This window comes from Balaenoptera acutorostrata, chromosome 2 (assembly GCF_949987535.1).
Source record: "Balaenoptera acutorostrata chromosome 2, mBalAcu1.1, whole genome shotgun sequence".
Taxonomy (NCBI): domain Eukaryota; kingdom Metazoa; phylum Chordata; class Mammalia; order Artiodactyla; family Balaenopteridae; genus Balaenoptera; species Balaenoptera acutorostrata.
This window is the reverse complement of record NC_080065.1, coordinates 179,131,102-179,150,533: the sequence shown is the minus strand read 5'-3', so window position 1 is coordinate 179,150,533 and position 19,432 is coordinate 179,131,102. Positions and strand designations below refer to the sequence as shown.

General features: G+C 51.1%; 1 protein-coding gene and 1 pseudogene across 4 annotated transcripts in view; both read right to left on the bottom strand.

Moving 5' to 3' along the window:
- Positions 1-465: 465 nt before the first annotated feature.
- LOC103021094 (serine/arginine-rich splicing factor 3-like) lies at positions 466-957 on the bottom strand (annotated as a pseudogene).
- Positions 958-11,401: 10,444 nt separating this feature from the next.
- Positions 11,402-19,432, bottom strand: part of DNMT1 (DNA methyltransferase 1) — a 42,158-nt gene continuing 34,127 nt past the window's right edge. For 3 of the 4 annotated variants that reach the window (XM_057540767.1, XM_057540766.1, XM_057540768.1), the window contains exons 28-40: positions 19,200-19,421; positions 18,136-18,328; positions 17,332-17,416; positions 17,002-17,130; positions 16,571-16,853; positions 16,132-16,273; positions 15,378-15,544; positions 14,765-14,942; positions 13,879-14,074; positions 13,385-13,548; positions 13,111-13,227; positions 12,220-12,310; positions 11,402-11,759 (exon numbers count right to left, since the gene is read on the bottom strand). In XM_057540767.1, coding sequence (XP_057396750.1) covers positions 11,728-11,759; positions 12,220-12,310; positions 13,111-13,227; positions 13,385-13,548; positions 13,879-14,074; positions 14,765-14,942; positions 15,378-15,544; positions 16,132-16,273; positions 16,571-16,853; positions 17,002-17,130; positions 17,332-17,416; positions 18,136-18,328; positions 19,200-19,421 — 1,999 coding nt within the window. In that variant the 3' untranslated portion in view covers positions 11,402-11,727. Of the gene's footprint in view, positions 11,760-12,214; positions 12,311-13,110; positions 13,228-13,384; positions 13,549-13,878; positions 14,075-14,764; positions 14,943-15,377; positions 15,545-16,131; positions 16,274-16,570; positions 16,854-17,001; positions 17,131-17,331; positions 17,417-18,135; positions 18,329-19,199; positions 19,422-19,432 lie in introns of all 4 variants that reach the window. The other variant, XM_057540769.1, reaches the window with a different exon arrangement.

Below are 19,432 nucleotides of genomic sequence, written 5' to 3'. Positions count from 1 at the left end.
TAAAGGTGCAACTTTAATTTTTACCTGCTGGCTTGTGTTCACAGCAGCTTTTAAAGACTGCTTGCTTAACTACAGCTGCATACCATATCCCAGCTACAGAAGGTCTTTTTAATGTTTGCCAGTCTTGTTTCCATCATATTAAACATCACACTTTAGCTGGGCGGGAGTTAGAGTTTTATTATCAGTCTAGGCAGGACTAAAAATTCAAAGCAAATTCAATTTTGCTTAAGGGAACATTGTAAAGTAACAATTCTTCATATTACATGCCTCATATGACCCATTTCAAACCATAGAGAATGACACCTTTATGTGTCACTGTTCCAAGAGACAAACAAATGTGAACAACTAAAACATTTAAAAAGTGCACCAAGCTTCGGAAGTCTCAAACAAAACTTGAATTTTCTGTACATACTCCTGTCAAATGAAGTTATTGCCTGTACACCACTCCTCTTGCAAAGTCGTCTTCTATTTCCTTTCATTTGACCTAGATCGGCTAGGAGACCTAAGAAAGACCGGGACGGCTTGTGATTTCTCTCCTGGGACAGGGATCTCTCTCTTCTCCTATATCTAGAAAGGGACCTGCTCTGGCTGACGGAGAAGGCTCTCCATCTTGGAGATGTGTGGGAGGTGGAGGACTCCTCCTCCGATAATCATGTCGAGGGCGACGACCACAAGAGGGAGGCGGCCACGATTTCAACTTCTCTTTTCCCCATTCGACAGGTCCACTCTTACTCCGCAGCCACATAGCGTCCTCCCATCTAGTTCTCGGACAGCATCGGCTGCATCTGGGGGATCTTCAAATTCAACTAAAGCGAAGTCGGTAGGGTTTCTAGCAACCCACACACTTCGGAGTGGTCCATAATAGCCAAAAGCTCTTTCCAATTCAGTCGTGTTACCGTCGTTTCCAAGATTCCCTACATAAACTTTACACTCCAATGGACAGGAATCACGATGCATTTCGAGATCTCGGGTTAGAAATGCGGAGGCTCAAATCCACACACCCTTGGCTGGGTCTTCCCGGTCCCCTCCCGCCTGGCACCCGCAGATGCTCTCGCACACCCGTCGTCCACGAAATGGCCTGGCAGGCGGATTCTTAACCACTGCGCCACCAGGGAAGTCCCCCCGGCCATGGCAGTCTTTACGTTTCTGACCCCATCTGGCTCGAGCCAGGCCTCAGGCATCGCGTTTAGCTCCTGCCTCTACAGGCTCCTTCCCAGTTGATCGGTTCCTCAGCCTTTTACAAACTTGCTTCGGTCTTGCCCCCGTGGACAGTTTTGCAAACTCCAGGTCGGGTGAGCAGCGGCCTGTCACCTCTGCCCGGGGTTCAGACGGGGCTGAGCGTCCTCGCCGGTTCTGTGTAACAGGCTGTTGCATGAGATGTGACACCTCGTTTGCCTCTGGGCGGCTAGATTTTGGGGACAGCCACGGATGCACGCTGACCCAGGCAGGTGCTTCAGGTCCATCACGCCAACCTCTGCTGCCCTAACTTCTGGTCCCCAAGCCCCTGTCCCGGGCAGCAAGACCCACGTGGCTCCTGGGTTTCACGGGCCACACGGTGATCCCGGGCCTCTGGAATCTGGCAGCTGAATCTGCTCGCACAAGCTGTCCTGTGGGGCTGCTTTTCCCCCTGTGTGTCCAGCCCGGGGCCCTGCTGTCTTGGCCCGGCCTCCCGGGGGAGAGGGTGAACCCCAGCTCCCTGGAGCAGACATTCAGAGCCCCGGTGACCGGTCTCATGGGGCTGGGGCGGCGGCTGGACATGTGTGGCCAGCCTGGTGGGGTTTGGCCCCGTCTGCAGTTCCAGTTCCAACTGAGCAAGAGCCTCTCCATGTTATTTTCTCCTGGTTGTGTAAGGATCCCCGGTGTCATTTTACAGAAATGTAGATAGTGTGTTCTTTCTCTGATTTCTCCCTGATTCCTCTCCTCCCTCTCCCTCTCTGTCCCTCCCTCTCCCTCTCTCCCTCTCCCCCCTCTCTCCCTCCCAGAGAGGGAGAGACAGGGAGGGAGAGAGGGAGAGGGAGGGGGGGAGGGAGGTTTTACTATATCCTATAATATGGTTTATTATAGGATATTGAATATAGTTCCCTGTGCTATACAATACGACCCTGTTGTATCTATTTTATATACAGTACTTTGTATCTGCTAATCCCAAACTCCTAATTTATCCCTCCCCTACCCCCTTCCCCCTTTGGTAACCATAAATTTGTGTTCTATATCTGTGAGTCTGTTTTTGTTTCGTAAGTTCATTTGTATCACAGTTTGGATTCCACACGTAAGTGATATCTTATGGTATTTCTCTTTCTCTTTCTTCACTTAGTATGATAATCTCTAGGTCCATCCATGCAGCTGCAAATCCTAATGACCTCATTTTAATTCAATCACTTCTTTAAAGACTCTATCTCCAAATACACTCACATTCGGAGGTACTGGGGGTTAGGGCTTCGACATATGAATTTCCGGGGGACACAGTTCAGGTCATAACACAACTCAAAAGTCCATCAACAAATGGATGGACAAAAAACTGTCTTCCATCTCTACAATGGAGTACCATGTAGCAATAAAGAGGAGCAAATGACATTGATGCACGGTGACATGGATGCATGTCACAGACACAAAACAATAGATACCATATGATTCCATTGGTGTGAAATTCTCAAACAGGCGAAACTAATGCTTAGTAACAGAAATCAGAACTGTGACCATCTCTTAATGGGGATGGGACCCACTTGCGAGGGGTGCCAGGCAGGTGATGGGAATTTTCTGCATCTTGATCTGGGCGGTTGATGACACAGACAAATACACACGTAAAAAATCCAGCTACCCTTAAAAAAAAGGGGTCAGATCCTTAAAAAAAATCCAGCTACACATATAAGTTCTGTGCATTTTAATAATAAAATCTGGAGAGGAACAAAGCAAAGATCAGAGTCCCTCCATCCCAATTCTCTGCTTTATTTTGATTGTAGCAGTTCTCACTCTTTCAAATCCCCTTGTTCGTTGTGGAGTTTGGCTGCCTGTCTTGTCCTTGAGACAGGCAGGGGCGGCATTGGTCTGTCTTATTGCTACGTGCATGCCCAGCCCCAGAACCAGGACTGCAATAGTCAGCGGTAGATCAGTGGTTGTGTGACGATGTCTGTGTAAGTTTTTTTTTTTTTTTTTTTTTAATTTATTTATTTATTTATTTATTTTTAGTTTATGGCTATGTTGGGTCCTCGTTTCTGCACGAGGGCCTTCACTAGCTGCGGCAAGTGGGGGCCACTCCTCATCGCTGTGCGCGGGCCTCTCACTATCGCGGCCTCTCTTGTTGCGGAGCACAGGCTCCAGACACGCAGGCTCAGTAATTGTGGCTCACGGGCCCAGCCGCTCCGCGGCATGTGGGATCCTCCCAGACCAGGGCTCGAACCCGTGTTCCCCGCATTAGCAGGCAGATTCTCAACCACTGCGCCACCAGGGAAGCCCCTGTGTAAGTTTTTGATTGGTAGTTGCAAACGATTGCATGTCAATGTGGACAAAGCTGACAGGCACATTACACATGTGCGTGATTATGGTCACTGTGGTGATGATGGGGTGTTAGAAAGGCTTCCTCATGACACAAAAAGAGGAAACAAGTGCTGACCATTTGTTTTGGCTGTCGTGGGAGTCAGTGTCTTTTTTTCTATAGCTTGCTTTTTAAAAACTGCAAACATGCTTGAGGGAGCAAAGCAGGTTGCAGATAGATATGTGTGGTAGAATAGATTAACCTAATGTTTCTAAACACACAGAGAATAAGTGAGTTTAGGGACATGTGATAACTGTGGGAAAACCTGGACAGGAAGGAGACAGACCAACACTTTCATAGTGGTTGTGTCTGGGGAAGTAGCAGACGGGGATCCGAGAGGCACACAAATGGGCTTCCGCTGTGCCTTGAATATTTATTTCACTAAAAAAAGACCAAAAAACCCCTCCTTCTGTTGTGGAAAACAGTATGACAGGTCCACAAAAAATTAGAAATAGAATTTCTGTAGAATAGAAATATGACCCAGCAATTCTACTGGGAATTGAAAGTGTGGTCTCGGGACTTCCCTGGCAGTCCAGTGGTTAAGACTCCAAGCTTCCATTGCAGGCAGCACGGGTTCGATCCCTGATCGGGGAACTAAGATCCCACATGCCATGCGGCATGGCCAAAAGATTTAAAAAAAAAGGGGGGGGGTCTCAAACAGATATTTGTACATCCACATTCATAGCAGCATGATTCACACTAGCCAAAAGGTGGAAGCAACCACAGAATCCATGAATGGATGAATGAACAAAATGTGGTCCATTCATACAATGGAATGCTGTTCAGTCTTAAAAATGAGGGACTTCCCTGGTGATGCAGTGGTTAAGAATCCGGCTGCCAATTCAGGGGACACAGGTTCGAGCTCTGGTCCGGGAAGATTCCACATGCCACAGAGCAACTAAGCCCGTGCACCACAACTGCTGAGCCTGCACTCTAGAGCCCACAAGCCACAACTACTGAGCCCGTGCACCTAGAGCCTGTGCTCCACAACAAGAGAAGCCACCGCAGTGAGAAGCCCACTCACCTCAATGAAGAGTAGCCCCAGCTCACCGCAACTAGAGAAAGCCCATGCACAGCGATGAAGACCCAACGCAGCCAAAAATAAACAAATAAATTTATTTTAAAAACTATTAAAAAACAAAAAAAGGAAGGAACTTCTGAGAATTCCCTGGTGGTCTAGTGGTTAGGACTCTGTGCTCTCACCACTAAGGGCCCGGTTTCAATCCCTGGTCGGGAAACTAAGATCCCACAAGCTGTGCGGCGTGGCCAAAAAAAAAAAAAACCTAAAGAGAAGTATTTTAAAAAAGAAGAGAGGGGGCTTCCCTGGTGGCGCAGTGGTTGAGAATCTGCCTGCCAATGCAGGGGACACGGGTTCCAGCCCTGGTCTGGGAAGATCCCACATGCCGCGGAGCAACTAGGCCCGTGAGCCACAATTACTGAGCCTGCGCGTCTGGAGCCTGTGCTCCGCAACAAGAGAGGCCGCGATGGTGAGAGGCCCGCGCACCGCGATGAAGAGTGGCCCCCGCACGCCGCAACTAGAGAAAGCCCTCGCACAGAAACGAAGACCCAACACAGCCATAAATTAATTAATTAATTAATTTAAAAAAAAAAAAAAAAAAGAAGAGAGGAGGAACTTCTGACACTTGCTACAATGTGGATACACCTTGAGGACATCATGCTCAGTGAAATAAGTCAGTCACAAAGAGCAAATACTGTGTGATTCCACTCATATGAGGTCTCTAAAGGAGTCAAATCCAGAGAGACAGAAAGCAGAATGGTGGGTGCCAGGGGCTGAGGTTGGGGGGGGATGAGGAGTTAGTGGGGGTTTTTTTTGTTTTTAATTGAAGTATAGTTGATTTGCAATGTTGTGTTAATTTCCACTGTACTGCAAAGTGATTCAGTTACACATATACATATTCCTTTTCACCGTCTTTTCCATTATGGTTTATCACAGGATGTTGAATATAGTTCCGTGTTCTATACAGTAGGACCTTGTTGTTTACCCATCCTATATATCACAGCTTGCATCTGCTAATCCCAGACTCCCAGTCCTTCCCTCCCCCACCCCCCCTCCTCCTTGGAGACCACAGGTCCGTTCTCTATGTCTGTGAGTCTGTTTCTGTTTCTTAGGTAAGTTCATTTGTGTCATATTTTAGATTCCACATGTAAGTGATATCAGATGGTATTTGTCTTTCTCAGTCTGACTGACTTTGCTTAGTATGATAATCTCTAGGTCCATCCATGTTGCTGGAAATGGCATCATTTCACTCTTTTTTATGGCTGAGTAATATTCCATGGTATATACATAGCACATCTTTCTTCAAAATTTTATTTTATTGAAGTATAGTTGATTTACAATGTTCTGTTAATTTCTGCTGTATAAAGTGATTCAGTTATACATATATATACATTCTTTTTCATATCCTTTTCCCTTATGGTTTATCACAGGATACTGAATATAGTTCCCTGTGCTATATAGTAGGACCTTGTTGTTTATCCATTCTCCATACAGTAGTTTGCATCTATTAATCCCAAACTCCCAATCCATCCCTCCTCCACACCCCTAGGAGTTGGTGTTTAATGGGGACAGAGTTTCATTTTCACAAGATGAAGAGACTTCTGGAGATGGATGCTATTGATAGTTGCACAATGTGAAATTACTTAGTGCCATTGAACTGTACACTTAAAAATGGTTAACATGGTTTAAAAAATTTTTTTAATCTCAGTCATGATTCTTGACTGAATAAATTAGATCATTAAGAGTTACAAAATGATTACCTCAGTCTATTCTTTCACCTACATTTATTAATTGCCATTCTATTGGAAATAGAGCTTTCTTCTGATAAGCAGGCACGATCTGGTTATCATGAAACACAGTCCCTGCTGGAAAGACAGAAAAGGCTTCAATGATTTAAAAATGTGGCATTTGTAGGAATTCCCTGGCGGTCCAGTGATTAGGACTCAGTGCTTTCACTGCCGGGGTCCGGGTTCGATCCCTGGTCAGGGAACTAAGACCCCACAAGCCGTGCTGTGCGGCCAAAAAAAAAAGGGGGGCATTTGTGAATAGTCACCTCAAATGGTAATGAGGTTTTTGTGTGTGTGTGTGTTTGTTTGTTAATTTTATTTATTTATTTTTGGCTGCGCTGGGTCTTCGTTGCTGCGCACGGGCTTTCTCTAGTTGCGGCGAGCGGGGGCTACTCTTCGTTGCGGTGCACGTGCTTCTCATTGTGTGGCTTTTCTTGTCGTGGAGCACAGGCTCTAGGTGCCCGGGCTTCAGTAGTTGTGGCACGTGGGCTCACTAGTTGTGACTTGCGGGCTCTAGAGCGCAGGCTCAGTAGTTGTGGTACACGGGCTTAGTTGCTCCATGGCATGTGGGATCTTCCCAGATCAGGGTCGAACCCGTGTGCCCTGTATTGGCAGGCGGATTCTTAACCACTGCACCACCAGGGAAGTCCGGTAATGAGGTTTTGAGCACCAGTGGATTTCCATTGATTAAATGTATGCCAGTCTGCAGCCACTGTGGAAAACAGTATGGAGGTTCCTCAGAAAACTAAACATACAATTACCTAGAGGGTTACTTACAATTTGGGACTTCCTTGGAGGTCCAGTAGTTAAGACTTCACTATCCAATGCAGGGCGTGTGGGTTTGTTCCCTGGTCAGGGAACTAAGATCCCACATAACTTGTGGCCAAAAAAACAAAACATAAAATGAAAACAATATTATAACAAATTCAGTAAAGACTTTAAAAATGGTCCACATCAAAAAAATCTTTAAAAAAAAAATTATCATATGATCCAGCAATCCTGGGCATATATCTGGACAAAACTCTAATTCAAAAAGATACATCCACCCCTATGTTCATTGCAGCACTATTCACAATAGACAAGCCATGGAAACAACCTAAATGTCCATCAACAGATGAATGGATAAAGAAGCTGTGGTACATATATACAATGGAATACTACTCAGCTATAAGTAAGAACAAAATAATGCCATTTGCAGCAACGTGGATGCAACTAGAGATTATCATACTAAGTGAAATAAATCAGAAAGAGAAAGACAAATACCATATGACATCACTTATATGTGGAATCTAAAATATGACACAGATGAAGCTATCTATGAAACAGAAACAGACTCACAGACATAGAGAACAGACTTGTGGTCTCCAAGAGGAGGAGGTTGGGGGAGGGATGGAGTGGGAGGCTGGGATTAGCAGATGGAAGCTTTTATATATAGATTGGATGAACAACAAGGTCCTACTGTATAGCACAGAGAACTATATTCAATATCCTTTGATAAACCATAAGGGAAAAGAATATATTAAAAAAAGAACATATATAAATGTATAACTGAGTCACTTTGCTGTACAGCAGTAATTAACACAACATTGTAAATCAGCTATACTTCAATTTACAAAAATAGAGTACATGTACGCCAATCTACTACAATCACTATTCTCCCCAGAAAAGGCTCAACTTTCACCCTGATGGAAGGAACAATTTCCCTGCCAGTTGGCCAGGGTGGCAGGAGCTAGCTGCTGGCAGCAGTGTCCCCTCACTCTGGCCCGCCCAAGCACAGCAGCACCCCCTAGGTCCACAAGCCTGGCTCAGGCCAGCGAGCTCGGGGTGCATGGAGGTGGGTATACCTCACAGGCAGGTATACCCTGGGCCACCCATGGAACTGCACCCCTGAGGGACAGCCCACCACCCAGCTGAGACCCAAGGGCTGAGCCACAGAACACTGTTTCCACTCCTTATGCTAACGTGATCCTCAAATTTTTCCTGGTAGCATACTGAACACCTGAAACGAAAACCTCAACTGGAAAAGTATCACAAAAATGAGGGAATTCAGTAAGTTGGCTAAGTTAAAATATATATATATATATAAATACAAAATACGAAGTCAATAATCTTTCTGTAGGCAAAGGACCACTGTTTGGAAAATAACATCCTGTATACATTAGTAATAAAAGGATTAAATACCTAGGAATCGAGTTAAGAAACTTGTAATATCTATATGAAGACTTTAAAACACAGAATAATGAGGTTTAAAATAAGGGCATTCCTTCTGCATAGTGAGAAAGAGGGACCAACTACCGATTATACATTAGCAACATGGGTGAATCTCAAAACCATTAGGCTGAGTGAAAGCAGCCAGACAGAGAAGCCCACACTGCACCAACAGGTGAAAGTCATCCATGAAGACGGACGTGGACCAGAGGTTGCCTGTTGGTGGTGGCAAGGGGGGATACTGAACTGGGAAGGGACACAGGGGACTTCTGGGGTGATGGAAACATTCTATAGTTTGATAAGGATGTCGGCCCTCAGACTGATTCATTTACCGGAATAAACTGCTGCACACCCAGGACTTGTGCATTTCATATTAGACCTCAGTTTACAATGGGAATCCAGTGAGACACTCCTAGGTAGAACAACCTTCAAAGTGCAAAGCGCTTATAATCGATGCCACCATTTATTTGTAGCATAGACACACACGTCTGCACTCGGGCACAGAAGGACTTCGGAAAGACAAGGATTTGGTGTCTTGGTCAGGGGGCCTGGGAATGAAGACTTAGCATACTTTTCACTGTACTCACAATATACTTTTTAATGCATTTTTAGCTTAAAAAAAAAAGCAGAACGTATAGCTAAAAAATAAAATCTGACGGGGGAACTTTACCATGTCGAGCTGTTGTGTTTACCATGTGCGTTTGTTACCTGTTGAAAAAATAAGTTGAGATGTCAATTTCCCGCCCCATAAAAATGATTCATATGTTAAGATGTCATAGAAATATGGAAGAAAACACTAGTTTGATTTAGGGGTGGGGAAGGCCTTTCTAAATAGGCTCTAAAAAAATAGAAGTGCAGACAAATATAAATCTAATCCCTAAAAAATAAAATCTCTTTACAGCAAAGATAGGATGACTCAAGATGAAAGTAACACAAGCAGGGGACAGCCCCCAGCAAGGACGAAGGTGACAGCATGTGTCACCACGGAGATAAGGAACAAATTACAGTGGCCACCAGACACTTGGGAGTGTTGAATCACTCCTAAAAAATGCAAACAAGGGGGCTTCCCTGGTGGCACAGTGGTTGAGAATCTGCCTGCCAATGCAGGGCACACGGGTTCGAGCCCTGGTCTGGGAAGATCCCACATGCCGTGGAGCAACTGGGCCCGTGAGCCACAATTGCTGAGCCTGCACGTCTGGAGCCTGTGCTCCACAACAGGAGGGACCATGACGGTGAGAGGCCTGCGCACCGCGATGAAGAGTGGCCCCCGCTCGCCACAACTAGAGAAAGCCCTCGCACAGAAACGAAGACCCAACACAGCCAAAAATAAATAAATAAATAAATTTTTTAAAAAAATGCTAACAAGGGAATTCCCTGGTGTTCCAGTGGTTAGGACCCCACGCGCTTTCACTGCCGAGGGCCAGGGTTCAAACCCTGATCGGGGAACTAATTCTGCAAGCCATGCACATGGCCAAAAAAAAAAAAATGCTAACAAGACTCACTATTCCATTGACAAGGATCGAAGAGGCAAAAGCCAGGGTAGGGTAAAGTCCTTGGTGGCATTGTTGGTGGGAGAAGCATTAAAACCTCTCCAGGGGGGTAGGTCAGCCACATGACCTGAAGGGGAAATATGAAAACATTTATACTCAGTGATCCAGGAAGCTCTCTACATATTTCCCTAAAGGATACAATGGAAGAGTCCATACAAGGATGTTCAGTGCAGTGTCGTTTACAAGAGAAGAGGGAACATCTTAATTACCATGAAGGAGCTTAAATTTTACATTTGAATTATCTCTAGTCCCTTCGTCTTTTTTTAAGATTGATTGATTGATTGATTTGGCTGCGTTGGGTCTTTGTTGCTGCACGTGGCTTTCTCTAGTTGCGGTGAGCGGGGGCTACTCTTCATTGTGGTGCGCGGGCTTCTCCTTGCGGTGGCTTCTCTTGCTGCGGAGCACGGACTCTAGGTGCGCAGGCTTCAGTAGTTGCGGCACGAGGTCTCAGTAGTTGTGGCTTTCGGGCTCTAGAGCGCAGGCTCAGTAGTTGTGGCGCACGGGCTTAGTTGCTCTGCGGCATGTGGGATCTTCCCGGACCAGGGATCAAACCCATGTCCCCTGCACTGGCAGGCGGATTCTTAACCACTGCGCCACCAGGGAAGTCCTAGTCCCTTAGTCTTACGATTAAGGCACCCGTGACTTACGTGGACAGTTACAGTTGAGGTGCCACCAAGTGCTTTCCTAAAAGCACACGTAAAGGTGGTGGGGCAGGTGTTACTTGACATCCTAACAGCGGCCCTTTGGGTTGTGTGTGCTGGTGACTCACATGTCTTTGTCTGTTTCTGCTTTGTCGTCATTTTATAGCAGGTCTTTTCCCAAAGACAAACCAAAGAAAAGGGTTGTTCATCTCAGAATTCAGTAGGACTGAGTCAGGCTGAAAGTATGGAAAGCCCACCTCCCAGATGCTTAAGCAAATAAGGGTTCTGCCTGGGGGTGGCAGGCCAGGGCTACGAGTGACTCTTTTTGCTCCACCATCCATTGCATGGGGCTTCTGGCCTCATGGTCACAGGACAGTTGCTGCCTTGCCAGGCATCACAGCCCGCTCCAGACCAAAGGGCTACAAGGCCACGGGGAGTCCAAGACTCTTCCTTTAAAGGGCGTTCGGGAAACCGCACCAGCAAGTTCCACTTGCATCGTATTGGCCAGAACTGAGCCACCACCCCCACCCCAAACACGCATGGAACGTCTAACTTCAGACGAGGCCTCCGCGGGGTCACCTGCGACACTGAGGAGCCCACTCTCATCCAGCCTCAGCTGAGAGGCGGCCAGAAGTCCCTGGTAAATCAGGAGTCATCACCCAGGGTGATTTATAGGAGAGATTTATTTGAAGAAATATTACAACATATAAAAACTACATAAAGTCTTAATTTCCACTCATACAGTGGTAAATTTGATATAATGCATAATAAAAAACTTTTAAAATCCAGAACGGACAAAGTACTGCACAGTTTCATCACTAAGTCAAATTAGTCGATAAGCAAATCTCACAGAAGAGCTTCATGTCAGCCAAGGCCACAAACACCGTGTACAACACATCTGAACTGACAGATTGACATGTTAAAAATACAACAATATCAGTGCACGTTGGGGATCTCTGGTGCCAGAAACAAGGGCGATTGGAGGGCAGAACTAGTCCTTAGCAGTCTCCTCCTTGATTTTAACTGAAGAGAAGTAAAAGGGAGAGTCATTGCAGGGAACGTATGTAATGCTACACAAAGCAACAGGCAAGCACATCAGGTATGTGAACCAGGAGTTACGTTAATGCCCAGGCGTTGACGTTAAAGGACCACCTCATAAGAACCTGCAGCAGCTCTGCATCAGCATTCAGAGACTGAACACTGCTCAGGTGCTCCCTAAAGGTTTCCAGACCACCTGGGTTATGGGCTAGTGTCTGAGGCGGGCGCAGCCGACCCAGACTCACTTAGCAGGACAGAGGCAAGCGCCCCGAGATCTGACCACCCGTCCACTGCGTGCCGGGCCCCAGTGCTCCGCGCTTACCCACGCGTCACTCATCTCAGAGCAACCCTGAGAGACGCGAGGCCACCAGGGAGGGGGGGTGACCCGCCCCAGTCTCAGAGCCTAAAGCCATACCCCTGCTGTCCCCACCACTCCCTACCATACCTGAGGTGCTCTCTCGTGCTCTGGCCAACATACAGCGCTTGATCTCCAAGCCGATGGCCTTGGCCAGTGGCGGCGGCACAGCATTACCCACCTGCAGGAGGGAAGGAGGGCGACGTCCGGCTCGGCACGGCTGGAGTCAGCGCTCGCCTCCCCTCGGACACGGGCACTGGGCCCCCGGTCTCAGGCTCACACAGCCCTCCAAAGCCCTTCCCTCAGGATGGCGCTCACACCCTCCACCCAGCCCACCCTCCCGCCCCAAACACCAGCAGGTCAAGCACCACTCAGAGAAGGGGGCCTTTAAAGGGCTTTAGAAAATCTCAGAATCCGGATATGGAAGCTACTATGTTTCACTTCTGGCTGAGAGCTCTGCTCCCAGAGCACAGGATGGCCGAGGGGGGCGAGATGGGAGGGTCTCGCTGTGACCCTGAGGCACTGCTGGCCTTTTCAGCCACATGCCTGCATTACTTGGAAATACATTTCATTAACAGCCAAACGGAACACCCTGAGAAACCGGAGGAATTATTGGTTCGTTTCAACCCTTAGCAACAGTGAATTTTCACCACCGTGTATTTCGTCTGCTCTCTGCAATGCGCTGGAACTTTCCTTTGGGCGAAAAGTGCCTCAGCTGTCCACGGCACCCGACACACTTGGCGACTCCGCCTGACCCGGGAGCGCCCTGGGCCCCAGGGGCAGGGTCCCTCCTTCCTGACCACCCCCTCGTGGGAGTGCTGAGGCCAGTCAGCCCCCAGCTCTGGGGACTCAGCGTCCCCTCGGAAGTGACTGCGAGTCAAGCTCCCCACCGACCCCCTCCCGCCAGGGCCGCTTCGTGCGCGGTGCCGGTCGCCCCTCCTCAGCGGGGGAGGAGACCCGGGCCGACTCCGCTCCACTGACCTGCCGGTGCTTGTCCAGGATGTTGCCGAACAGCCGGTAGGTGTCAGGGAAGCCCTGAGAGCGGGCGCACTCCCGCACACTCACGACGCGGTGCTGCTCTGGGTGGAGCACGCGGCCCTGGGGACAAGAGGCGTGACAGGGGTGGGAATGAGACAGGGCCACAGGAAGCCCACCCCGGGTCGGGGCGCAGAGGTAGGAGGCGGCGAGGAGGGCCGGCCCAGCCGCGAAGCCCATGCCTCCGCCCCACCCAGGCCGGAGCGGCCCTCAGACCTACCTGCTTGCCCATGGGCTCGGGGTTGGTGACGGTCGTGCTGAAGAAGCCATCCCACTCGAGCCGTCCATAGAGGCCGGCCCAGTGGTTGTGCCTATTCCCGGTGTGGGGCAAGCACCAGGGAATGAGGGTGTTGAACTGTCTGGCCGCAGGGTCACAGGCTTTGCCTGTTGGAAGAGTGGGCTGCGATGGGGCTGTGCTGACGGAACGGGACGATACAGCAGCCGACAGTCCCCGTTTGCCAGGCAGAGCTTTATCACGGACCCTGTTCTCAGCAGCCGTGCGCAGCAGGGACACCCAGGCCTGGCGAGTCTGCACCCCACCCAGGGCTGCTGGGTTCCTGAGCGGCAGCCCCGGCATCTCCTGCTGAGAAACCCTGGAGACCGTGCTCCTTCCCCAGAGCCCACCGCCCCGCTGCAGAGCCCAAGGGGGCTGGGGCTTCACCCCAAACTTGAGGAAGCCACACCTGGGGGCCAGGGCACAAGCGGGGGTCCCACCTTCCACACAGGAGCAGACCCCACGGAGAGCCCCGGCGCTGCTGCAGCCGTTCTTCTTGTCATGGTAGTTGTACCGCAGCTTCCTGGCCAAGGTGCCGTCAGAGAGCCGCACCTCGATGTTTGGCAGGTCACGCCAGTCTGAGCCCGGGGCCAGAGGGATGTGCCGCATGCGAGCGGCCACCAAGGCGCTCATGTCCTGGAAGAGCACAGCAGGCCCAGCTGTCGCTGAGCTCGGGGAGCACCTGACCACGTGCAGTGGGCTGGGCGCCATAGCACTGGGCACCGGGCATACCACGGTGACCAGGACCCCCAAGGGGCTTGCATCCCATTGTGGGAGACGAGCAGTGACCCCAATCAACAACCTGGGGGTTACACACGTGCCATGAAGACACCAGAGCAGGGATGTGGAACGACGGGGGAACGGGTGAAGGGACGGCTTCGGGCAAGCGCGGGGCTTCTGAGGAGGTGACGTCGGAGCTGAGCCCTGCAGGACAGGAGGAGCCGGCGGCGGGGAGAGCTGGGGTTTGGTGCGTTTGGGAGATGCCCAGAGAAGAGCGGTGCTGAGACAAGACCAGTCATAGGAGACGAAAGCCAGACACACCATTCTAGCCTGATTCTAGGCAGAGTATAAGCTCTGCTTGACACTTTCTAGGACCATGTACTGGGGCGGGGGTGGGGTGCAAGGGGAGAAGCAGGAGGCAGTGAGGTGTGAGGCTGGGGGCCGGCTGAGGTGGCGGAGTTTGCGTTAGGGGCCAAGAGCAGAAGGAGCTGGAAGGGGGCCGAGATCAGATCCCGCTTCCCCCGCAAGCCCTGGCTGGGCTCCCACCACAGAGCTGTTCCTGGGAGGCCGCTGGGAGGAGGCCCCGCTTCATGGAGGTGACGTTACCTTACAGATGTGGTCCCTGAGGATGGGCTGGTACTGCGAGCCCCGGAGCTGCCTCTGGAACCAGGACTGGGGCTCCCCATTGTACGAGATCTCCTGCGCCGAAGCTCCGTTCCGGATCTCGGGAAGGTCGGACATCGTGTCCCGCACGGTGATGGTTCGGAACGGACCCGAGCTCAACCTGCAACAGAGCACAGATCGTGGCACCTCTGGGGACACACACAGCTACCGTGCGTGCGAGTCACAACTGCCGTCCCCCGACTGCTGGCACCGTCTTCTCCAGAGAAGGCAACCCGGCTCGGGGTCAAAGGGCCGCCCGAGGTCACAGGGGCAGCATTCTTCTCAGACCCCGTCTGAAAAGGGGACAGGCTATAGTGTGGGCTCTGCCCGTGACTGCGGCCAGGCTTCTGGCCATTGCCCTGGACACAGGGCACTCCGGGTCAGAACGAGACCAGAGGTGGCAGAGCATTCGCAGGGCAGGCCGGACGCGGCGCTGTCTGCTCCTCGCTGACACTTTCTCCTCGGCTCGGGCCTCTTCAGAGGTCCACCCGCACCAGGCCTCTCTGGGGAAGGCTCACAAGCGCCAGGACAGCAGGCTGGCCGGGGGTGCTCCTACCTGGTGATGTTGCTGACAAACTTCTTGTCGTCGACTACGACACTCAGCTGGCAGGCCCGGGGCGCAAACACATGCAGCGGCTCTGGGAACAGAGGGAGCTGCTCTCCGGGGGCCGCAGCCAGGATGATGGCCCGCCTCCGCGTCTGGGCCACGCCGTACTGACCAGCCTGCACAGGGGAGGGCCAGACACACACATGGTCAGTGGGCACTTCCGATCAGCTGGGCCGAGGGCTGGGGTCCGCAGCACCTGACTTTCTGGGGCGTCTGGCTGGTGTGGAGCTCACCCGGAGAGCCCCTAGTTAACCCACGGGCTCATGCCTAACAGGAGGTGGGACCGGAGAAGAGGACGAAAGATCCCAGGAGGTGGCCGGTAGCCCCTGGAGAAGATGGGAGCAAAGCCCGCTGGCGATCCCAGCCAGCTCTTTAAACAGCAGATGAAGAAGCACTTGGGGAGAAGAGCGGCCAGAGGAGACACCAGGAGCCGTGCCACCTGCCTGGCAGCCCACGGTCACAAGGGAAAGAACACGGCTGCCAACAAGGTTGATCAGTGAGGGCGAGACACTATGGAAGCTGAATGGGAGGGGGGCCGGGCAGCCATCTCCCCAGCCCTCGCCCGCACCGCAGGTTACCACACTGTGGCCTGTCCCTTTGAGCTCTATTTTCAGTGTGAGACAGCTTGCTGCTGTCCAGGGACTGCTCAGCCCCTTCTCCGGCCACACCGTCGGCCCGCTCTGCCCCTGCCCGGGGGGCCCACCTGCAACACGCCGAAGGTGCACTGATAGCCCATGCGGACCAGGCAGCGGAGCGTGAGCTTCAGGACCATGGAGCGCTTGAAGGAGACGAAGTTCCTGACGTTCTCCAGGAGGAAGTACCTGGGCCGGTAGTAGTCGCAGTAGCTGTGGAGGCGGGAGACACGAGAGAGGAGGAGACCTACTCTGCCAGAAGCCACTCCCAAATGCTTGACGTTTGTCAAGACGCACCTGCCAACTCTCAAGGTCTCTCCCTAGCGGAGGGGCAGCCGTGAACTTCCTGAAGGCAAAGACCGGCGTCTCACTCAGCACACCGCCTTCAGCAGATGCGAAGGCTAAAGCAGTTACTGCTCGGCCCTGGCACGCCCGCGGCGCAGCCCCGGGACCGGCCGTCCAGTCACCCTGGGGCAGCACCGAACGCAGAGGGAATTCTAGCCTGTTTACCTGAGGAAGGAGACCACCAGGGAGTTCTTGAACTTGGAGTAGGTTCGAGAGTTGAAGCGGTTCATGCCGCTAAAGCCTTGGCAAGGCGGCCCGCCACACAGCATCTCCACGTCTCCCTTCTGCGGCAGCTTCTGGCCGCGGGAGTTGGTCACCTCCCCGGCCATGACCAGCTTCAGCAGGACGTTGCAGTCCTCCGTGAACACCGTGGACCCGGGATTGTTCAGCCGGAACGCCTGGGCCGCGGGGTCCCACATCTCGATGGCCCACAGCGTTTCCGAGATGCCTGGGGGACACAGGACAAAGATGAGCTGTGAACCCCCTGTAGCATGAGACTCTTTAGTCAGAACTGTGACCACAGCCAGAAAGGTCTTCCAGGCAGAACGTGCCCGGTCCGGTTTTAGCAGCTGTGCGGACAGGAACCCGGAGCCTACCTGCTTGGTGGAACCCTTCCGACAAACCCCCACAGCCAGAAAACACATCCAGGGTCCGCAGCTTCGGCAGCTTGATTTCCGTCTCCAGTTCGCTCGGCTCACAGCTTTGCGACTTTGTCCTGCTTTTCCCTGCAGGAGATAGGCCCCAAGTCAGATCAGGGCCCTAGCGTGCTCTCTTCAAACACCCTGGTGATTCAGAGACGGCCTCGTTCTGAGTTGGTGGCAGCAGAGTGAGGTAACGTCAGAGGCTGCTCTTTTATACTGACTGATTCATGAGAATCGAGTTATAGGAGACGGACTTGAAAAGAAGCCCGGGGAGTAACGACATACCTTTCCCCTTTCCTTTCCCTTTATTTCCAGGGCTACGGGCATGGTTTGGAGGATCTTCAAAGCTTTTGCTCTTGGCATTATAGGCCTGAGAAGGAAAGAACCACAACAGTCTGGAAGAGAAACACCACTCCCCTCTCTAACAAATACGATTTAAGTTAATTTGATAAGATCTACTTAATTTCTCCCTAAATATGGCCATAAGCAAAAAGTGCTTTTATTTTTATTACAGTAGAGATAAGGGAAAAATTCTACTAATACACACATTTTATGTGTCCGACATTGAAATTCCTGCTACTTGAAGTAACTGGACTACTCATTCTAATAGGCAAATGTTACAATTAGACTGTACACGCTGGAACCTGGGAGAAACACAGGTTATCTTAAAACGATACATGCCTATCACAGAAAAGCCATGCTCAAACAACTTAAGAGTGATTAGCTTAATCAACAAACTGCTGGCTCTACTCTCAATAACCAGGCCACAGGCTCAGCTGTATGGCCCCGGCCTGGACACGGATCCCTGGCTGAAGGCACTGGGGGCAGGGCTGCATCTCCCAGAGCTAGAGGAACCTTTCCCCAGCTCACAGGCACTGGCCAGGCCAGCAGAGGCCACCTAACAGTCTTCAAAAATTGCTGTTGCCTTAGGACACTCAAATGTGACATTCTGTTTTGTTTTAAGCCCAAAGTGTTAAATTCCAGAACAACTTGAATGTCACAGATTCGTACTCTGGATACTTAAACTGCTTTCTCGGGGGCTGTGTCTGACCCCAAGGCCCTCCCTCCAGTGAGCCCAGGGCCCCACACCTCAAGGAAGTAGAAGCGGTCGGGGCCACCGGCGGAGAAGTCCTGGAGGCACTCGGGCAGGTCCTCCCCGTACTCCACGGTGCAGCGGCCCTGCACGGCCTTGAAGTCCACCACAGCCTCCTCGTCACTCCAGTAAAGCAGGTTGATGTCTGCGTGGTAACTCGCCGGGGTGGACTTGTGCGTGTTCTCCGGCCTGCGAGCGCAAGGGTCTTTGTTAGTTCTTTTGCCTCGAGCTGACAGGCAATTAAATGGTACATTGCTGAGAGTGCTCAGATGATCGGTAGGTAAAGACCATTCCCCATCCCAGCAAGTCACCTTGATTACTAACCCCCTTAGCTGGCACTAACCACAGACTAAGTGGGATTCCTTGCCATGAACTCAACTAATGGTTTGCTTGCTCTTCATGCCCCCAGTGTAGCCCCAAAAGACTTGTCCTGTGTTAAGACCAGCTGTTGGTCTCTCCTGTTAAAAAGCATGTCTAGAGCTGCCTTCATTCGCCTATAACAGCCAGATTCCTTGTTCTTTCTCATTACTCAACTGATAATTGCAAAGACTTCAAAAAATCTTACACGTACATTAGCTAAGACATGGAGCAACTTTAGACCTATCTGTATGGATTAGTTTCAGGTTATCTCCTAACCATTACTAGGGTCCCAGAAAAAGACTGAGTGAAGCCAAGACCTTGGACAGAGAGAAACCCCAGAACAGGGAAGAGGGCCTGAGAAGAACAGGGGGATGGGGAATGGGGAGGGGGGCGGAACACGGACAGTCGTAGACAGAACTCAGGGTTCTGCGGGCGCCTCAGGCAGAGCCCAGGACATTCCACGCCTGTCCTTGTCACACTCTGGACTTCTGCTCACGGGTTTCTTTTGGACAAAGCTCTGCAGCTTTAAGAGAGAAAGCGAGGGCTGTGATATGTAGTTGTGGTCATCCTCAGGACCCTCCAGGTAATCAGAAACGCTGGGAAGAACAGACACCTCCACCCAACTCTTAGACCACCACTGTGTGTGCTGTCACCACCCCGCCTCAGGCAGAGCCCCCTGAAGGGCAGAGGCTTCACCGACCTGTAAAACTTGTTGACTCTGATCTTGATATCGGTCTCGTTGGGCCTGCCGTTGCTCTTCTTGACGCAGAAGATCTCTTTTATGCGGCCGATACGGTACGGCTCAGGGGCATCTAGGTTGCTGCCTTTGATGTAGTCAGAGTATTTCCGGTAGTGTTCTGGATACAGAGCTTCATCCACAGGCTCCTTCCGGGGGCGTTTCACGGGACTGGACAGCTTAATGCTGCAGAGAAG